Below are 20,803 nucleotides of genomic sequence, written 5' to 3'. Positions count from 1 at the left end.
CTATAAACATCTCCCAACACAAGTACCTCCTGTGGTCCGAGTATAACATTGCAATGTTACACCTGCCCACTAAAATTCTAATATCCAACTGGATTAACCCCCAAACAGAGAAATATCTGCTCCAACTGCATATGTCCACCTATCTGCCTCTCTAGGCTCGATACCTCTTGAGAATAATCTCATACTGGTCATCTACAACTGCTCATTCTCTTAACATAATATGGAAACTCCTCAACATCCGTAGCCCTCGGTTGCACCCCGCCACATGCGGCACGACTGGAGCCTACACTAGTACCCCTCTCGGTAACCGCTCCAACAGCACGCCAGTAGATCCACCAAGCGATCATCTCGACCCCGGGCTCCACCTGCTGCAACCCCACACCTGGGTTCCCAGCACCCCCAGCACGCTCACCGGCTAACCCCCTCGGGTCCCTTCTGATACGCTTGCGACCCTCCGACATACCTCATCATGAAACTCTGGACCACACACTCGCTGGCCTCGGGACCCGCCCGACAATGACCACGACCACGTACCCGTCCACGACCAACAACTCAAACACCTTAACCACTGATGTTCCAAGAACAGAGGCTAACAAGCATAAAACAAATCAATACCACACAAAGAAACATAAACTCACCGTGGAATCACATAGTCGGCTCGAAGAGGATGTTCTAGGACTCCATGCCACACACAATTGACTAACTCACATAATCAATCAAGACATGCAATCCCAAACATCTACAACAGAAACCTAGTAAACCCAAAACCTAGAACCGTAAGGGCTCTGATACCAAAATGAAACGATCGACCTTTTTTCTAATAAATAATAAATAATATAAATATATAAATAAACTACAACTAGTGGTCCCATACCCACTAGCCACCTAACCACATTCACAATCAACAACAGAAATAATAAACCAATAAATAACCAATAAAACCAATAACCCATAACCAATAAAATAATAACCAGTATAGATTCCAATCTCAATCTAATAGTCCAATAGCATAAAACAAATAACCAGCAATCCTAAACAATGCTCTAAGACTCGACTCTAGAACCCTAACAATGTCAGGTAAACAATCAATCGAGTCCCTAGAACATCCTCCTCTTCATTGCCTTTGATTCCACGATCACACTTTGCCCTTACCTGCACACCACAAACAACAATTGAGATGCGTAAGTATTATCACAAATACTTAGTGAGGCAATCCTCCCATCTACTGGGCTATACACACAAGCAACAATGATTCCAAAGTTCCAAAACAAGCAACAAACAAACACACAAACCAGGAAATCAAACATCGTCTCGCTGGAAGGGAGGTGTCGACTGACACCAGCTAAGTGTCGACCGACACTGGCCTTGGTGTCGACCGACACTACCCCACAGTGTCGATCGATTCCCAATTTGCTGGTGTCCACCGATACCAAGTGGTGTCCATCGATACCAAGTGGTGTCCATCGACACCAAGTGGTGTCCGCGCAAAGTTGAGAGTCGAATCTGACTCCCATATCTCCTCCAAATCGTCCAATACTCGAAACCCAGGCCTTATACCACCGTAGGAACCTGTATCAACCAATCCCAGCAAGAAAAACACACAAACAAGCAACAACAAGCAAGAACAAGGGAATCAAGGGCTTAGATCAGCCATGGTCATGCACTCACCTCTCTGCAGAAAGATTCTGACCAATAAGAACGAATTCCCTCACTCCTAGCAAGCTCCTAGCACCTTCCCAGCCTTAGATCTCCCAAGAAACAGCAAGGAATCTCACCAATCTCACCAAAATCTCAAGAACACTTGTTTTCTCTCTTTTCCTCTTTCTGAAATGAAAACGACGAGACTAACAGCAACAACACGACCTAGGTCGTTTCCTTCCTTTTAAGACTCGGTTCAATGGTTTCCTTAAACCAAACCGAACCAAATTGATCAAAAATCCAATCTGGTCGAACCAGAAATAAGTGGTGTCGATGGACACCACCTTGGTGTCCATCGACACCCATCCCCAAAAACCAATTTTTTGTTCGCGGATGTTACATAGACCGATACGGATGCCTTACATGCCTCAAACAATTATTTCCTAGACAGTGAAGCTCTAAAACCTTGTCACCACACTGTCGCACTAGTAACAATCAACCTTGAACATACTACCACACTGTCGCACTAGCAATATGAACAAGCAGGCATTAAGAACAATTCGTTTTTGTCAATATACTTAGACTTATCTGATTTTGTCACTCAAAGTTAGGTACACCTCTAGTATTGACCTAATCAAGCATTTTATCTACTCCTTTCGGCCTGTAGCATTATAAACGCCCTAGATCTAGTCTCAACCTGTCAGTCTGTTTACCGCATTAAGAACATCAACCTAGAAGGAAATTTATTTATCATAACAATCAACTAAAACATCCTAACCGATCAAGAATACCTAATCATCTATCCCATCCCTAGAAACTTTGCTACACTACTCGAACATAGAAACGAATGATAAAGCCATAGAAATAAACGAAAACGACATTAATAAAAAGATAGAGTAGAGTAGAAAAGAGTAGGGGTCAAAGATCTATGAAAAACTACAAAATAAAAGTGCAAAAACAAGAAAAATATGTTGAGTCACTCAGTTCTCTCACAGAAGCTCTCGCTCTCTGGTTTGAGGGTCTGCGGCGTGCTCGTTTGCGAGCTAAGGAAAGAGGGGGTATATATATGGAAACCCATTTGACCTAGCTTCCCAGACCTGCTCGATGGTCTACTCGATGGGGTGCACGAGGCTTGAGTCGGGTAACTCCTCGGGTGGATCTTCGAGTTGCTCTTCGCGCTCTTGGATCCTCTTTGATCGTGTTGGGGTTCGGACTTGTTCTTGTAGCTCGATGGCTCCTTCGGGTACATGCTCGAGTTGTCCTTGTTTTTCCCCATTTTTGGCTCTTTAGCACCTGTTTTCATCCAATATATGCAAATGCAGAAATACAACACCCTAAATGCTCTAAAACTTGATTCCTACAGTAAATGGTCTAAAAATGCTAAGTTAGAGGTATGAACAATGCAAAATATGGACAAAAAAGGATGCTAAAAACATGTAAATTAGAGTGTTATCAGCACACGAACGGTGGAGGAATATTATGAAGAATTTGAACACCTGCGCAACCGTTTACAAGTCGACGACTCCAAGGTGTCACTCATGGCGCAGTTCTTGGACAGACTACAAGACCGCATCGCACGCAAGGTCGAGCGCCAGCCCTATCAAACATTTGAGGAGTTGTTGCATCTTTCGGTGCAAATTGAGAGTCAGATCAAGAAGAAGAACGCCTCCGTGACTCACACCAGGACTCAAAGAACTCTGAATTGGTCTCCTAACGCGTCATCATCAAACCGTCTCCAAGAGAAGCCGAAGGCGACCAATGCTGACACAAGGTTCAAACAAAGAGAACCAGCCACCAATGAGTGCCAAGATCCGCGACGCAACACTACCGACGTCTGGAGCTGCGCTATTCTGTGCTTCAAATGTCAAGGGAGAGGCCACTACGCTCGAGAGTGCCCGAACGCACGCACCATGATCCTTACCAAAGCCGTAGCTGAGCTCGAAGTTGGAGAGCTGTTGATGATTCTCCGCATCCTGAACGCAAGCGTAGCCGCCGACGATGCCAAACAGCACGACAACATCTTCCACACCCGATGAACTGTAAGTGGGAAAGTTTGTGGCTTGATTATAGACGGTGGATCTTGCACCAATGTTGCAAGTTCTAGTCTTGTCAAGAAATTATCTATTGAGACCACAAACCACCCTTGTCCCTATCGATTGAAATGGTTAAATGACAAGATTGTGATCATGTCAAAGAACAGGTCATGGTCTCGTTTAGTGTCGGTCCGTATAAGGACCAAGTCCTATGCGATGTAGTGCCTATGCAAGCTAGCCACCTCTTATTGGGGCGACCATGGCAGTTTGATAAGCGCACCATGCATTACGGCCACACAAACCAATACTTCTTTGTTCATGACAACAAACATATTTGCTTGAAACCCTTGAGCCCCATGCAAGTACATGAAATGCAAAACAAGTTGTCTAAAGATTCGGATGATAAAAGAAACCTTTTGATTCAGTCTGGTGATGTTAGGAAGTCCCTTAAGGACTCTGCCTAAATGTTACTGATGGTTTTTCGAGATGTGCTGCTTTCAGGTCTCGAAGGTTCGATCGACGCCTTACCGGAGGTGATCCGTGACGTCCTTAGCGCTTTGCCGACGTGTTTCCGGAGGAGCTCCCTGAAGGCTTACCACCTATAAGAGGCATCAAACACCAAATTGATCTCGTTCCAGGAGCACAGCTTCCTAACTGGCCAGCCTACCGAGTCAACCCCGAAGAGGAGAAGGAGCTCGAGCGCCAAGTAGTGGAGCTTATGTCACAAGGATACGTCCGGGAGAGCTTGAGCCCGTGCACAGTTCCAGTCTTGCTCGTGCCTAAGAAGGACGATTCATGGCGCATGTATGTTGACTGTCGAGCCGTCAACAACATCACCATCAAGTACCGACATCCCATCCCGAGGCTTGATGATATGCTCGACGAACTAAGTGGCGCCAGCGTCTTCTCAAAGATCGACTTGAAGAGTGGCTATCATGAAGTTCGCATGAAGGAGGGCGATGAATGGAAGACAGCCTTCAAAACAAAACAGGGTTTGTACGAATGGTTAGTAATGCCATTCGGTCTTTCTAACGCCCCTTCTCCATTTATGCGTCTCATGAACCACGTTTTAAGAGCATTCATCAATAAGTTTCTAGTGGTTTACTTTGATGACATCCTCGTGTATAGTTCTAGTCTGTCCGATCATGTTAAACACTTATAAGCTGTCTTGTTTACTCTCCGCGAAGAGCAACTGTACGCCAACTTGAAAAAGTGCGTCTTTGCTGCTGATGAATTAGTGTTTTTAGGTTTTTTTGTGAGTTCGCAGGGCCTTAAGGTTGATGGAGAGAAGATACGCGCGTTAGAGGAGTGGCCCACGCCAACTAGCATCACACAAGTTCGATCGTTCTACGGTCTTGCGAGCTTTTACTGGAGGTTCGTGAAGGACTTCAGTACGGTGGCCGCGCCCCTCACCGCCGTTATCAGAAAGAATCAAGAGTTTAAGTGGGGAGAGGAGCAAGACCGAGCGTTCACTGAGCTCAAGCGCCGCCCCACGCAAGCCCCCTTGTTGTCCTTACCCGACTTCAACAAAACATTTGAGGTTGAATGCGATGCTTTGGGAGTTGGGATCGGAGCAGTTCTTACTCAAGGAGGCCGACCCGTGGCGTATTTCAGTGAGAAGCTTAGTGGTGCGGCGCTCAACTACCCGACTTATGACAAGGAACTATACGCCCTCGTCCGTGCAATGGAGGTTTGGCAACATTACTTGTTGGCGAGAGAGTTGGTGATTCACACCGATCACAAAACGTTGAAGCATCTTCGCGGCCAAACCAACTTGAAGAGGAGACACGCGAAGTGGTTGGAGTTCATAGAGTCATTCCCTTACGTCATCAAATACAAGAAGGGGGAAGGAAAACGTGGTGGCCGATGCTTTGTCAAGAAGGCACGCTCTCATCACCACCATGGACGCTTGTGTGTTGGGCTTTGAAAGCATCAAGGATGCATACGCTGGAGACGCTGAGTTTGGTGACTGTTTCCAGAACCATGGGAAGGGAATTTACACCGAATTCTATCTTCATGAGGGGTTCCTGTTCAGAGGGCGACGGCTATGTATACCAAATGGTTCTATCCGAGAGTTGCTTGTGCGAGAAGCCCATAGCAGAGGCTTATCAGGTCACTTCGGCATCACTAAGACATTGGCCGTGCTTCGAGAGCACTTCTACTGGCCAAAAATGCGCAGTATGGTGGAGAAGCATTGCGGTCGTTGCATCGTGTGTCGTACTTCCAAGTCGACAACACACCTTCACGGCCTCTACATGCCTTTGCCAGTGTCCACATCGCCTTGGATCGATTTTTCAATGGATTTCATCCTCGGCCTACCTCTCTTGGCGCATAAGGATAGCATCATAGTTGTTGTGGACAGGTTTTCGAAGATGGTTCACTTCATACCGTGCAACAAGAACAATGACACTATGCAACTAGCGAATCTGTTCTTTAGTTAAGAGATCAGGCTACACGGCGTACCCTGCACCATCATATCCGACCGAGATCCCAAGTTTCTTGGTCACTTCTGGCGCACCATCTGGAGGAAACTAGGAACAAAGCTCCTCTACTCCACCGCCGCTCACCCGCAGACCGACGGCCAAATGGAGGTTGTTAACCGTTCAATAGGCGCCTTACTTCACACAGCAATCGTAAGTAACAAGGGCTCCTAGCTTGAATGCATCCCTATTATCGAGTTCGCATACAATCAGGCGGTGCACTCGTCTACGAAGAAGTCTCCTTTCAAAGTCGCATATGGCTTCAAGCCACTCACGCCATTGGACCTTCTACCGTTACCACCAAACGAAGCCGAGAACCAGGACGGAGCCGCAAGAGCAGAGCTAGTCAAGGCGTTACACGAGGAGGTTCGAGCGAACATAGAGCGAAGGAACGAGCAGTATGCGCGCTTACTCAACCGCGGACGCAAACCGATGTTGTCCAAGCCTGGCGACTGGGTTTGGTTGCACTTAAGGCCAGAGAGGTTCCAGCAGAAACAAAAGGATAAACTCAGCCCGCGTGGAGACGGTCCTTTCCGAGTCGTCGAGAAGATTAATGACAATGCCTACCGACTCGAGCTTCCAGGTGAGTTTGGTACATCTACCTCCTTTAATGTTACTGATCTCGTCCCATTTGATGTAGGTGACGACGAGGATGTTTTGGGGACAAAACCTTTTCAAGGGGGAGGGAATGATGTGATCGTAGGACGGGAGCTCGACCAAGACGACCAAGACACGGTGGACGCGACCGAGACGCCTGACCAAGACGCACCGGACGCGGCCAAGACGCCTACCTCGAACGCGGCCAAGGCACCAGGAGCCATGACTCGATCAAGGAGCTCAGCAAAGGTGGCCAAGCAGCGGATCAACCTCTTCGTTCGATCATTCGTCCAACATCAACCGACCGATGAAGACCTCGAAGGTTCAGTGAAGACAACAAAGTCACTTAAGCAAGGATTTGTACTCTTTTTCCTTACTCCAGGTTTTTCCCATTGGGTTTACCGGAGAAGGTTTTAACGAGGCATTGAGCTTGGTGCAAAATGTTCTAAGGCTAAGGCGTTTCCCGCGTCAAGGCCAAAGGTGGATCTTTCTTCCTTTTGTCTTTTGGTTTAATTTCGAACTTTGGAATATTCCTTTTAGAACGTTGAGAGTTTTAAGTTGAAAGTCTTAAGAGGCGACGTGTTCCATTTACAAGGAGAACACGTCTAAGGACAACTGTGCGGATCAATATGAATCCACGTGTCCCTAAGCCCTCTCTTGACCTAAGTATTTAAACCCTCTCTTAGCTCTTTGTTCTCCTTAGACTTGAATGAAAATAAGACTTTTCTCAAAGAGAGATTCTTTGATCTTGTCTCAATCCTTTCTCTAGTTCAATCCGGGATTTTCCCAAGGAAGAACCCTAACGACTCCAAACCGGGTTTGACGTCGTTAGCTTGGCCGTATCGAGAGGAGAGCCAAACGTCTCGTGTCGTTAACTCGATTCATCCTTCGTTCTCCATCGACTCATCTCCATATCGCTTTCATCTTCGCATCTCACCGTAACCACTCTTAGTCGTTTCCGCATCCATCCGTCCGTACCGCATCCGTTTGATCCGATAGAGGCTACACGACCGTTCTCTCAAACGGCTCATTGGAATCTCGCCATTTTCCGATTCTCTCGTTTGAATCGTCTCTAGATTCGAAATCTCAAACCTTGTCCGAGGAAAGTTTCGCGTGCCACGTTTTGTCCGAAGACGCTTCCTCCGATCGTTCCGCATTTGCGACCTTTGGTCACATCACCTATCCTCTCCTCGCCTTTAGTCTCAGTGGTTCAACCTGATACTTCCATCTCAAACCTTTTTGAGCTTTTATCAGTTGAGGATAACGCTATGGTGTTAGGTGAGTCGTCTTCTTCTCTGGTTCTCTATGGGTCTTCTGCCTCTTCAACCTCCTCCAAAGACAAGAAATCTAAGAGAAAGAGGTATGACCAAATCTCACCTGCTCAAGGTGGCATTCTCTCCCTGCAAAGAGGGAAGCGTCACACTCAATAATCTGTGTATATGTCAGACAACTTTTTTTGGAATGTGCGAGGTCTTAATGATTTTTTAAAGCATTGACCTCTTTGTAACTGGTTTAGTAGTCGTACAATCACTTTTGGAGCTTTGTTGGAGACACATGTTAAAGAAGCTAGTAAGGATTTTCTTATGTCAGTTTTTGGTCCGGAGTGGTCCCTTTTGTCTAATTACCAGTTCTCGGAGTTAGGTAAGATTTGGATCATTTTCAAAGCTCTGACTAAAGCAAGAGTTCTTTTTGTTGACCTTCAGTCAATTACTTGTGAGGTTTCTTTGGAGGATGGGTCTGTTATTATTTACACAGCAGTTTATGCATCAACTGAGGAAGAGGAAAAGAAAAAGCTTTGGAGTTCACTTCATGATAGATACACATCTCTCTGTTTAGCAAACACGCCGTGGATGATAAATGGGGATTTCAATGAGATTCTTAGTCCAAGAGAAACCTCAAATATTTTTATGGTCAGCTCTACAAGAGGTATGCGTATGCTTGGAGACTGTTTAGCTGATTTAGGTCTCTTTGATCTTCCCTTTAGTGGACCTAAATTTACTTGGACGAACAAAAGATCAAGAGATCCGACTGGGAAAAAACTAGATAGATGTTTGGTGAATGGTTGTTGGCTGCTAAGGTTCCCTTCTAGTTTTTGTACCTTTCAAGCCCCTGAGTTCTCTGATCACACACCTGGTCATATAAAGATTGTCACGCCTCCTCCGTCTTATGGGACTATGCCATTTAAATTTTTTTCACTTCTAACAAAGCATCGAAGTTTTCTGGATTCTGTTATGGAAGCTTGGACACATGTTGGTATTTCAGTCTTTACCCTCAAAGACTTCTGTTTCAAGCTGAAACATATGAAAAAGCCTATGAAAGATTTAATGAAGAACAATTTTAGTGGTTTAGAAAAGCGAGTTGTTGAGGCTCACTCCAAGCTTAATGATCTTCAGCTATTAGCTTTGAATGTCCCTTCTCAGACCAATATTCAGAATGAAAAATTAGCTTTAGAGGGGTGGTTGCATCTTAGTCTTGCGGAGGAGAGTTTTTTCAGACAAAAGTCTCGTCTAAGATGGTTGGGTGAAGGTGATTTTTATACTTCCTTTTTTCATAAGGTTACTGCAGCTAGGAATGCAAGTAATTCCATAAAGTTTCTGTTGAAACCGGATGGATCTTTCACTTCATCTCTCCAAGAAACTCATGATCTAGCTATCGGCTATTTTGCTGGGATCCTTCGTTCAGTTAGAGGCAGGTTTTGTCCTCATTTACCTGAGCTCCTTAGTTCTTTAATCCATACAACTTGTTTGATTGAGCAGCAATCTTCTCTCTCCTCTCTTTTCTCTGCTGTAGCTATCAGAGCTTGTCTTCTCAAATTGCCTCTCAACAAAACACCAGGGCAAGATGGTTTTCCAGTAGAGTTCTTCAAGGCTACATGGACTATTATTGGGAACGAATTAACATTGAGTGTGCTCCAGTTCTTTCAGGAATCCTTTATCCCATCTGCCTTAAATTCTACATCTCTTATCCTAATTCCAAAGTGGCCAGGGGCTGTTGAATTGAAGGATTTCCGACCCATCTCTTGTCTTAAAACAGTTTACAAGCTCATATATCGTCTCTTGCTAGACAGATTAAAGAGTCTGCTTCCTGACCTTATACTTGCAAACCAAACTGCATTTGTCAAGAACAGGCTAATAATAGAGAATGTGCTTCTTGCTTCAGTAGTTATGCAAGGCTATCATCTTAATTCTGGCAGAGAAAAAATCACACTCAAAGTTGACATCTCAAAAGCTTTTGATTCAGTTAGATGAGACTTTCTTCTCGATTCTCTTCAGGCTTATAAGGTTCCTCTTATTTTCATTAATTGGATCAGAGCTTGTGTGTGTTCTCTGTTTTTCAGTGTTAGTATAAATGGGGTTACTTTAGGCTTTTTTAAAGGTAGGACGGGTCTGCGCCAAGGGGATCCTTTATCCCCAATTATGTTTGTTATGATAATGAATGTGTTATCCTTAATGTTGAATAAAGCTGCACTAGAAGGATCTTTCAAGTACCACCCTGGGTGTGAGGATCTTCAGCTTACGCATGTATGCTTTGCCGATGATTTATTAATCTTCTTAGAGGGATCTGAGCATTCTTTAAGAGGAGTTATGTCTGTTTTTGCAAAGTTTGAGGAAATCTCAGGTTTGAAAATGAATATTGAGAAGACCTCCTTGTTTTGTTCTGGTGTAAGTGAGGATACCTTGAACCGGTTGAAGACTGTTTTCAATTTGACTTCTTCCACTCTTCCAGTCCGGTACTTAGGTCTTCCCCTATGTTCCAAAAAGCTTTCAGTTAAAGATTGTGATCCTTTTCTATCTCAAATTCGGAAGAAGCTGAATGCTTGGACTTATGAGTTTAGCTGGTAGGCTAACTCTCTTATCTTCAGTTATCTCCGGAATTATAGGGTTTTGGACTAGTGCTTTCTTCCTCCCTAAGAAGGTTATTAGAAAGATTAATAGTCTATGTAGCTCCTTACTTTGGCACGGAAAGGTAGACACTCCCCCTGGTGCAAAAGTGTCTTGGTTTAACATTTGCTTCCCTAAATCAGAAGGTTGGATTGGTTTGAGGCACATTAGCAGTTGGAACGAAACATGTGCTTTGAAACTTTTTTGGATGCTGTTTTTTAGAGCTGGTTCTTTTTGGGTGGCCTGGATAAATAGTAAGTATCTTTCTAAATCTCCTTTGTGGGCGCTCAATGAAAAGAATGCTTCTTATTCTTGGAACTTTAGAAAATTACTTAAGCTTCATTCCAAAGCTCTTACTTTTCTCAGTATCCATATTGGAAATGGTGATTCAACTTTCTTCTGGTGGGATCCATGGACTCCTTTTGGATCTCTTTACAATTTCCTTGATTCAGATGGCCCTAGTCATTTAGGGATCCCTTTGTTTTCAATTGTCGCTGAGTTGAGAAATGAGAATGGATGGTCTCTTCCTAGTGCCAGATCAGAGAGACAAGTTCTTCTCCACACATTTATCTCTACCATTACTATGTCATCAACAAGTGATTTTCCAGTTTGGGCAATAAATGGTATGAAACAATCTTTCTCTTCTAAAGTTGTGTGGAATGTTGTTAGGTTTTCAAATCAAGTAAAATCTTGGGCTCCTCTTGTGTGGCACAAAGCTGTCATTCCAAAGCATGATATAAATTCATGGCTATTGATACTTAATCGCAACCCAACTCTTGATCGTTTGTCTACTTGGGGAGTTGATATTGAGTTAGACTGTCTTCTTTGTGGTTTGGCACATGAATCTCGAAATCATCTTTTTTCGAATGTGCCTTTTCGGCTGAAGTATGGAGTCTGATAACACAAAGACTTAAGATATCATCTCCTCCGCTACTTTGGGATCAGATACTTCTTTGGTTGCCAACAGTTTCAGCATCAAAGCATACAAAACTTGCTCTCCTTCAAGGTTGGCAAGGTACAATCTATGAACTGTGGAGAGAGAGAAATCGATGATTCCATGAAGGTCTTTCAGTCTCTCCAGTTTCAGTAGCAACAAGCATCATTTCCACCATGAATGTAGTTCTATGTTGCAATTGGGTTTGAAGCGAGGGATCTCTCTTCGTCACTGTTGGATCAATTATTTTCTTAACAAGCATCAGGCTTTGTTTCTCCTTACTTTCTTCAGTCTGTGTTTGTTTTAAATCCTTCACCATTCTAGTTGTTGCTAGTCTTCGTTCTATTTTCTTTATTTGTATTAGCTTTATTTTGTAAACTTGATCTTTTATATATTTATGAAAATCCTTTAAAAAAAAAAGAGAAGATACAAAAAAGCAGAAACTTTGTATTATATAAAAAACATATATATCAATAGTTAGTCTTCGTTCTATTTTCTTTGTTTGTATTAGTTTTATTTTGTAAACTTGATCTTTTATATATTTATGAAAATCCTTTAACAAAAAAAAGAGAAGATACAAAAAAGCAGAAACTTTGTATTATATAAAAAAAAACATATATATCAATAGCATCCTGATTTTTTGTATAAATTTTATAGCGATTAACCTTGGGACTTAATATCCAATATCCGGTATCCGCTCTGGTATCCGGTCCAATCCGCTCCGAAAACCGGATATCCGGTCCAACCGGATACGGATTCGGATAACTAAAATTCAAATCCGTCTAAACCGGATACGGATCCGGATAAGATAGTTTTGACCAACCGGATATCCGGAAATCCGGCTTATTCACTCACCCTAAAATAACTTGACCTTTGAGTATAAAACACATATATATAGGAGGGCTGGGGGAGTAAATATTAAGTGTTGGGCGATGTGGGATTCAATATTTTTTGTCTTTTCCTTTTAGCTTTATCCCACATCGCTTGGGAGACAACTTTTCACACTTAAATGCATCTATAAATAAGTCTGTCTTTACTCTTTCTTTTTACTTTCTTTGAATGGGCCTTAATATATGTTTGAAGGCCCAGTTTTTTTTGAACCGGATACTTTGACGGATATCCGCGGATATTATAGTTTTAGTCGGGTATCCGCCGACCGGATATCCGGAATAACGGAGCCGGATTCGGATAACATAATTGTATATCCGCCGGATTCGGATTCGGATCTGGATATGCCTAAAAAGACCGGATATCCGGCTCCGTCTCAGGGCTAATAGCAATGCATAAAGATTCAACAAGAAATAGTTTGCATAAAAATATAAAAGATATTCCAAAAAAAGATTGAAGTGTTTTCAAAGAATTAATGTTTGCTTGTATTGAAGATCATAGTAAAATTATATATAGTATACAGTAGTAGTTTTCATAAATACTACTAAAGTACGTTGATGTTATATTTACTTATGTTAGAAAATGAGTTACTTATTGATAATTATTAGTTTATTAGTATTATTTAAGCTATCAAACTTTAATATATATTTTATGTTGAGACTATCTTTATAGCTTTGACTTTAACTTATGAATTGTCGTTTCATTTATAAAAATTTATATATTACCGTTTTTTCATTAACTCTGGTCATGAAATCCCTCTTGTCTCTCGATAACGTACTACGTAATACGTACTACATATTTGCTATATATGTTGATCAATACGTAACACGGAAATATATAATACCATTTGAAAGATTATCAATCTTCTTGTTAAGTAACATCTGACGAAAGAGAAACACACAAAATGTCAAACAGGTGTTCCTTGGTCCCAGGTGTGAGTTATGTAACTGCTCAGGCAGTGGATGCCAATCTCAATTCCCAGGTAATGTTCATCTATAACGTTTTTAGTTTGCTACATATCATAACGTGGATTGAGTTGCGAATCGTGCTCAAACTCGAGTTTGATTTTTTTTTTTTTTTTTTCATTTGAATACCAAGTTTGTATGTCAAGCTGTCAACCATACTAAATCGTGTTTCAATGCATGAGTTCACTTCAGAAGAAAAAAAAAAAAAAAAGAAGAACTAAAGATGAAACCGAGTGTAGTCAATTCATGAGTTTCAATAATGTTCCGATTTATATTTGAAAAAAATAGATTTGATTAAGTACATCCTTGTTACTTTTTCTAAATTAATTTACAATTCCACTTTTTCCTTTGCATTGGATTCCACAAAAACCGACATAAATTAACTTGTTTTGATCGAAACTACGGTGGAGTGGACTATTCAAAAAAAAAAGTTAAAAATTCAATCCGAAACCAAACACGTTTTTTTTTGAAACCAAACACGTTTTTAAAAAAACCTAACCAAACACGTTTTTTTTTTTGAAAACTTGAAAACCATTAACCATGTATAATATTAATACGAACGACTAAACATTTGTAGGATTGAAAGTGGAGTGGCCAGAGCTAAAAGGAGTGAGTGGACTTCAAGCAAAGGCAACAATAGAAAGTGACAATCCACGTGTGACAGCTTTCATATACCCTCAAGGTGTTTATCTACCATCCATCAATTGTTGCAACCGTGTCGTTCTCTATGTTCCAGCCGACGATTGTCCCAATGGTCCTGTCCTAAACCGTCCAATCGTTGGATGAGTCTACTACTATTTTGTTGTTGTTCTTTTCATAACTCAAGTTTTTCATCTTGAGCGTCAATAATTTTTGAAGTATGTTATACTTCCTTCAGCTGTTCTCATGAATAATAAAATGAAATTTAATTAAGAGCTAATATTTATAAAATCTTGTCTCATTAAGGGTTATATATATTCTATACGCTATAAGATCTTCAACAATTTAAATGTTCCATATTATATTAAAATTTTAAAAGTAAATGCATATACTTTTACTATTAATAAAATACATAAAAATTTTAAATACTAATATTTGCCTCTTATCTAGCATAAAATATATATTTTAAAAAATAGATTTTCATATAAGAAAACTTAAAAAAAAACAGTTCTTGTCCAAATCTCCAATTCTAAAAAGAGTAATTACGGTGTATTATATAACAGTTAGGAGATATCTCATGCTACAACACAAGCTGATGTTTTTTCAAGATTATTAACTAACTTCAATTTTTAAAAATTAAAAGTTCTTTTAAAAATATTTTTCAAAAGTTAGAAGCGAGAGAAAATGAATTATTCTCTCTTGGAAACTAAAACTTATTAAAAAAATTATTAGCTTAAAACTTAATTTATATTTTTTTCTTAATGGATTTTTTTTTCTAAATGGTCTTAAAACTAATAGTAATGTGATGTAATTTGACTAATTTCTTACAAAACAATGCCATGTTTTATAAAGTGGATTTTCAATCAAATGGAAAGTTTACAAATTTTTCTTGAGGTGAAAGACATATTACCATGTTTTAAAATAGTTAACCAAAATATTAACATCTTCAGTCTTCTCTTTTATCTTTTTTTTCGACAGTCTTCTTTTAGTAATCCGTACACTCAGACTCACACTCTACACGCGAAAGTTGCCACTGCTCAATTCAGTAATTTTCTCCTTTGTACGTCTCCTTTGATCTTCCTGTTTCATCTATATTTTCGTCAATTTTGTTTAAAAGTCCCCTACTTTCTTTCAAGAAGTTAGGGTTTTTCAAGAATTGTTCTTAAGATATTCACTTTGGTGACATTGTTTGATATCTCCCTAAAGTTTTGGTTTTTGTTCTTTTTGACGTTTTAGCTTCTAGGTTGAAGATGTAAACATATAATACAGTTGATGTCCTAGGTGTAAGTAGGACAAGAAGTAATACAATTGAATCAAGAAGAGCCAGAATATGGAAATAAGTCATGGCGGTTAATTTACAACCGATAAGGAAGATTGCAAGAGCTGGAAGGTTGGAGAAAAGTCTAGAAGCTTGAAGATTGTAGAGAAACTTTAAGAAGCTTGGAAAAAGGAAATTTAGAGAAGATGGACAATTTCCTATTCCTAAAAGAACAAGGAAATTGTCAATTTCTGTTAGCATTAGAATATGAAAAAAGTATGTTGTATGACACACCCTGTTTAGTATTGTAACATCCGCGAACCAAATTGGGGATTTTGGGAATGGGTGTCAATCGACACCAAGAAGAGTGTCGATCGACACCATCAATTTTGGTTCGCCCGGGTTGATTTGAATTGTCATTTTGGCTTAGTTTGATTCAATTGATGCTCCTAACCGATGCATTTAAAGAGAAAGTTGACGAAAAGGGTTTTGGGGGAGTGTTTTGTCGCTGTTTAGAGAGAGTTAGAGGGAGAAAAGTGTTCTTGAGAGTTTGGAGACTTTTTGGGAGATTCTTAGCGTGAATTGAGAGATATGTTGCTGTGGAGTGAAGATCTTGTGCTAAGAACAAAGGAGAAGGCTTCTAAGGGTTGAATTCGTCGTTGTTGAGTCAGAATCTTCCTGCAAAGAGGTGAGTGCATGACCATGGCTGATCTAAGCCTGAGAATCCTTTGTTTTGTTTGATTTGTTGTTTTTTGTTGTGTTTTCTTGTAGGTTTGTGTTTGGGATGTGGTTCCCATGTGTTTCCAGGACTTTTGGATGAGTTTCAGATGATTTGGAGGATTTGGGAAGTGGTTCTTTGACTTTCGGCTTCGTGCATAACGCGTTGCAGAGTCGGTGTCGATCGACACCAAGTAGGTGTCGATCGACACCAAAGGAGGAGTGTCAATCGACACTTAGGTAGTGTCAGTCGACACCAATCTGTTCAGCAGCGGCTGATGTTTGTTTTCCTGGTTTGTTTGTGTTTGGTTGTTAATTGTTACAACATTGTTTTCTCAGTTGCTTGTGTGTATAACCCAGTAGATGGGAAGATTGCCTCACTAAGTATTTATGATAATACTTATGCATCTCAATTGTTGTTTGTGGTGTGCAGGTATGTGACTTGGAATCATGGCGATGAGGAGGAGGATGATCTAGGGTCTCATTTGTGTGTTGTTGGTAAAATTGTTTATGTTGGAACATTGGATAGAGTTATGTTAGGTTGTTGGATAGAATGCTTAGGAATGTTATTGTATTGATGATATGTCGGTTCTGTGTTGTTGGTATGTTTCCGCTGTGCATATTGGTTGTTGTTGGTTTATTGTTGAATTGAGGTTTGGTTGGTTTAATTAAGTAGTATGGGATGCTAAGTAGTATGTGATGCTTAATTATATATTGTATTTATTATTAAAAAAATAGGTCGGGTTGTTTCAGTTTGGTATCAGAGCCCTTAAGGTTCTATGATGGTTGAGTGGAAGGTTTAGAGCGGTTTAGGAATTTAATTGGTTGAATTATTTTCCTGTTTCTTGGTGCATGATGTTGTGAATGGGAATTGATTATGAGTAGTTAGTCAATTTATTTGTGTGTGCTTTGTGTGCGGTTTTGAATTGTGTGCTTAGCCTTCTGTTCTTGTAGTGCAGATGGTTAGAGGTAATGATGTTGCTGGTCGTGGATGCGGACGTGGTCGTGGTAGGGGCAGTGGCCCAGAAGTTAGTGATACTGTGGACAAGAGTGTGACAGTTGAGGGTGTTGGCGAGTCGCAGGGCTTCGAGGAGGGATCCAAGAGTGTGGCTGGTAGGGACGATGCTGGTGCTCGAGTGACCGGTGATGCTAGGGTTCCGGGCGTAGGAGTCCCAGCAGGTGGAGTCCCTGGAGGAAGCGTTGATCTTGCGGACTTGTTAGCACGAGTGTTGGAGCGGTTGCTGGCAGTGGCACCGGCCCAGGCTCAGGTAGTGCCACCAGTGGTGGCGGAGGAGCGGCAGCCAGTGGCTGCGGATGTGGGAGCTCATTCTCATTATATGTCTATGCTGAGGGAGATGATCCTACTGTTGCGGATGTGTGGAGGACGAGAGTGGAACGTAACTTCCAGTCTCTCAAATGTCCTGAGGAGTTTTGGGTGGACATAGGGATCCACAACCTTATTGGGGATGCTCAGTTGTGGTGGAGGTCAATGGCTGCTAGGAGAAGAGTGAGATGACTTGGGCTGACTTTGTGGAGGAGTTCAACCGCAAGTTTTCCTAAAGAGGCATTAGACCGGTTGGAGGTGCAGTTCCTTCAGTTATCTTAGGGGACTCGGTCAGTGCGGGAGCTGGACTTAGAGTTCAGTCGACTTCTGTTGATGGGGGTTGGGCGATGGAGTTTGAGGAGGCTCAGATCAGGAGGTTTATAAGGGTCCTTCGTGAGAACTTGAGGGTCCATTGTAGAGGGCGGAGTTATGGTACGCGTGCAGAACTGGTGGAGACTGCAGCAGAGATTGAGGAGGATATTAGGGCACCGGCAGTGACGGTTAGTCCTGCAGTTCAGACGAGTGAAACTCAATCGAAGCTAGGTCAAAAGAGGAAACTGGAGGGTACTTCAAGGGCAAGCCAGGGCGGTCGAGGATGCTTTGGATAAGGGAGTAAGGATCACTAGCTGGCAACTTGTCCTAAGAGAGATGAGCCGCAGGGGAATCTTCGAGTGTGCTTTCACTGTGGGGAGGTGGGACATGTAAAACCTCGCTGTCCTAAGTTGCAGCTGTTGGCGGTGGCGGAAGCTCGACCAGGGGTAAAACCAGGAGCGCAGGCAGGAGGAGCACCGTGAGTTTACACGTATAGGGTGACGGGAGGACCGAGTAGCAGATCCGGAGTTTACCTTTTATTTTATTTTATTTTTGTCGGTTACTTTGTTTTTTATTTCTGGGATTACGAACAATTGCTGCACTTTGAGGTTTTATTGAGATGAGTTTCTTTTATGGAATTTTTGACTTGTGTGTCATATGGGAAAGGAAATAGCTAGAGAAATTTATAAATGGAAAGTTTCCATAAATAGAAGGTTTCTAAAAATGGAAAGTTTTTATGGGAGTTAGAGCTTTGCTATTCTTGGAAAGTGTGTGGAGAATACCCTGAGGGTAGGGTGTTCCACTGTGACCTGGTGGTGGTCATGGGGGTATTTGGGAATAAGTAGATGAAGGTTAGCATGACATTGCGTTGTCTTACGTGGACTATGGAAGTGTCGGGAAGTGCTTGGAGACGTCAAAACTTGTTTTCTCTAGGTTTTATACATCTCCTTATGAGTCTGGGTTCTGAACAACTCATAAGGAAATGGTGGTTCTCCTGAGGGGATGGTGGTTCCTTGTATACCGATAGCTTGAAGGGTGGTGGGCCATGAGAGCAGCAGAGGAGATGGTGGTTCTCCTGGGAGATGGTGGTTTTCCTGAGGGGACGGTGGTTCCCTTGCTCATAAGAACATTTCCAAATTGGCTTTCACTTTCTGGATCTCTCCCTTGGATAGACTCCCAAACAAGATCAAGGCTTCACTCTTGGGGTATAACCACCAATGCGCTCTCTTGTACATGCAATCTTCATAGAGAAATCCGAGTAAATCTCCTCTATTGTTTCCTCTATCTTCAAACAAATTGACAGGAACATTAGGGACACAGTTCTGGCTCAGAGAGAGCACCATGCTTTTAACAATCTTCTTCAACAGTGGTTCAAGAGTAAATCTCTGCATCTTGTACTTCCCTTTTTTCATTACCACTGCTAGGCCAAGCTCTTGTAAAAAAATCTATTCTTATTAAAAAATAATATTTATATTTTATCAAAAAAAAAAAGACATATGGTGTGTTTTGATCAGTATATTCTAAAATCATTTAACAAAATCTCACAGATTCTTATTTCATTTTCGTTAAATTAAAATCTCTAACAAATCATCAAATGTTCTAATATCTTACTCAAATCTCTCAAAATCCTAAAATATTAAATATAACCAAATCCTAGAAAAAACAAGTTGAATATTCCCTCTAAGAATTCCTAGCAATTGAATCTCAAGCTTAAGAAAAATAGCTTAAAAATTCAAAGAGGGCTGAGGGGTTTTTGAGAGAGGTTCTTGATCAAGCTTGTGATCTAAGAACTTGAGATTGAGAGGATAGAAAATAGTTTTAAAGAAAGAATTGTAAACGTATGTTCTATTAATCAAAAAGAGTTTTGAGAAAACACCTGTGTTAATTGTTGATTTAGTTTTTGTACCAATAGCTCTTACACTTTCATAGGTATGTCGATTTCTTGTCATTTCTTCGTTTAGAGTTTAGTTTCTCACATTTGTCTATTTTTTTACTCTGTTTGTCATTTAGGAACCGGAAAAATTCACTGTTAATTGTTGTTGTTGAAGCCATTGTTCGTTGCGAAGGAGCAGACTTTTGTTGAGGATGAGTTAACACTCACTGTTACTAGACTCAACAGTGAGTCCAAAAGACGGAAAATTTTGCAAATTCTTGGAGAAAGACAAAAACCAATTCGGCTGTGATATTGAAGAGTTTACAGAACCATATCGATATACTTGAATCCGATATCGAAAAGAGATCTGAGGAAGTGGAAACAAAGGAAAAAAAGCTTCGAGCTTTGAGCTTGGAATTGGGGAACATACAGCGGAAGATTTAAGATGCTGAGATTGAGTCAAGTGACAAAGAAAAGGAAGTTGATTGACTTAGGAACCATGTCAAGTCTGATGAAAACCAGCTTCAAGTTCTAAGCTTATGTTTGGGGAAACTCGAAAACCAGATGAAGAAACAAACCAACGCACTTGAAGAAAAGGAGAAAGAGATTAAAGCAGCATAGATTGAAGCATGTGACAAAAGAAAGGAGCTTGTTTTGATAAGGAACCAGATCAAGTCAGAGGAAAACACACGCATCGAGGTTAGGACATCAGTAGTGAATACTGTAAACGAACTTGAGTTGAAGAAGAAAGAGTTGAGACAGTCGACTAGCATTGTGTTTGTTAAGAACGAGTGGCGGCTTGTTGTAGGGGAGACTGAGCAATTTATTGCAGATCCTCTCATGGGTTATAAGCTTGACATCGATCTTTCAGCGGACCTTATTGCTAAACTCGTATTTCAAAAAGAAAGCTCTACACCACCTGTGCTTCATTGCTCTGTTAAAGCAACGTGCCCATCAGCCATTGGTGGATCTTCAGGTTCAAGGGTAGGTCTTCAGGTTCCTAAACTTGAGATTGAACCCTTTGTGACTCCATTAAACAATGGTAGTTTCTAAAGTCAGATAGTCAATATGTTTTAAGGCGCTAATAGGAACTAAATTAGCTTGCGTGCTAGGTTCTTAGGTCTTGCTTGTTTGTTTGTTTGATAGAGTTGTTCTACTGTTGGTGCTTGTTAGCTTGAATTTTATTACAGAGAGCAGGTATTTATGACTCTGTAATTTTGGGTTGTTTTGTGGTAGCTTGTTGGAGAAGATATTTAGACATGTT

At 41.2% G+C, this 20,803-nt stretch overlaps 1 protein-coding gene and 1 pseudogene across 1 annotated transcript; both read left to right on the top strand.

Moving 5' to 3' along the window:
* The window catches only part of LOC147919745 (uncharacterized), a 44,820-nt pseudogene extending 24,228 nt beyond the window's left edge, over positions 1 to 20,592 (top strand).
* LOC147919746 (inhibitor of trypsin and hageman factor-like) lies at positions 13,199 to 14,272 on the top strand. Its single transcript, XM_087505699.1, has 3 exons — positions 13,199 to 13,273; positions 13,367 to 13,433; positions 13,994 to 14,272. The coding sequence occupies exons 1-3, from the start codon at positions 13,199 to 13,201 to the stop codon at positions 14,200 to 14,202; spliced, it is 351 nt and encodes a 116-aa protein (XP_087361825.1). The 3' UTR covers positions 14,203 to 14,272.
* Positions 20,593 to 20,803: the final 211 nt, after the last annotated feature.

The sequence above is a fragment of the Camelina sativa genome, chromosome 20 (assembly GCF_030686135.1).
Source record: "Camelina sativa cultivar CO46 ecotype springtype chromosome 20, ASM3068613v1".
NCBI lineage: Eukaryota > Viridiplantae > Streptophyta > Magnoliopsida > Brassicales > Brassicaceae > Camelina > Camelina sativa.
The sequence above is the reverse complement of the archived record's forward strand: the minus strand, read 5'-3'. Positions and strand labels throughout refer to the sequence as shown.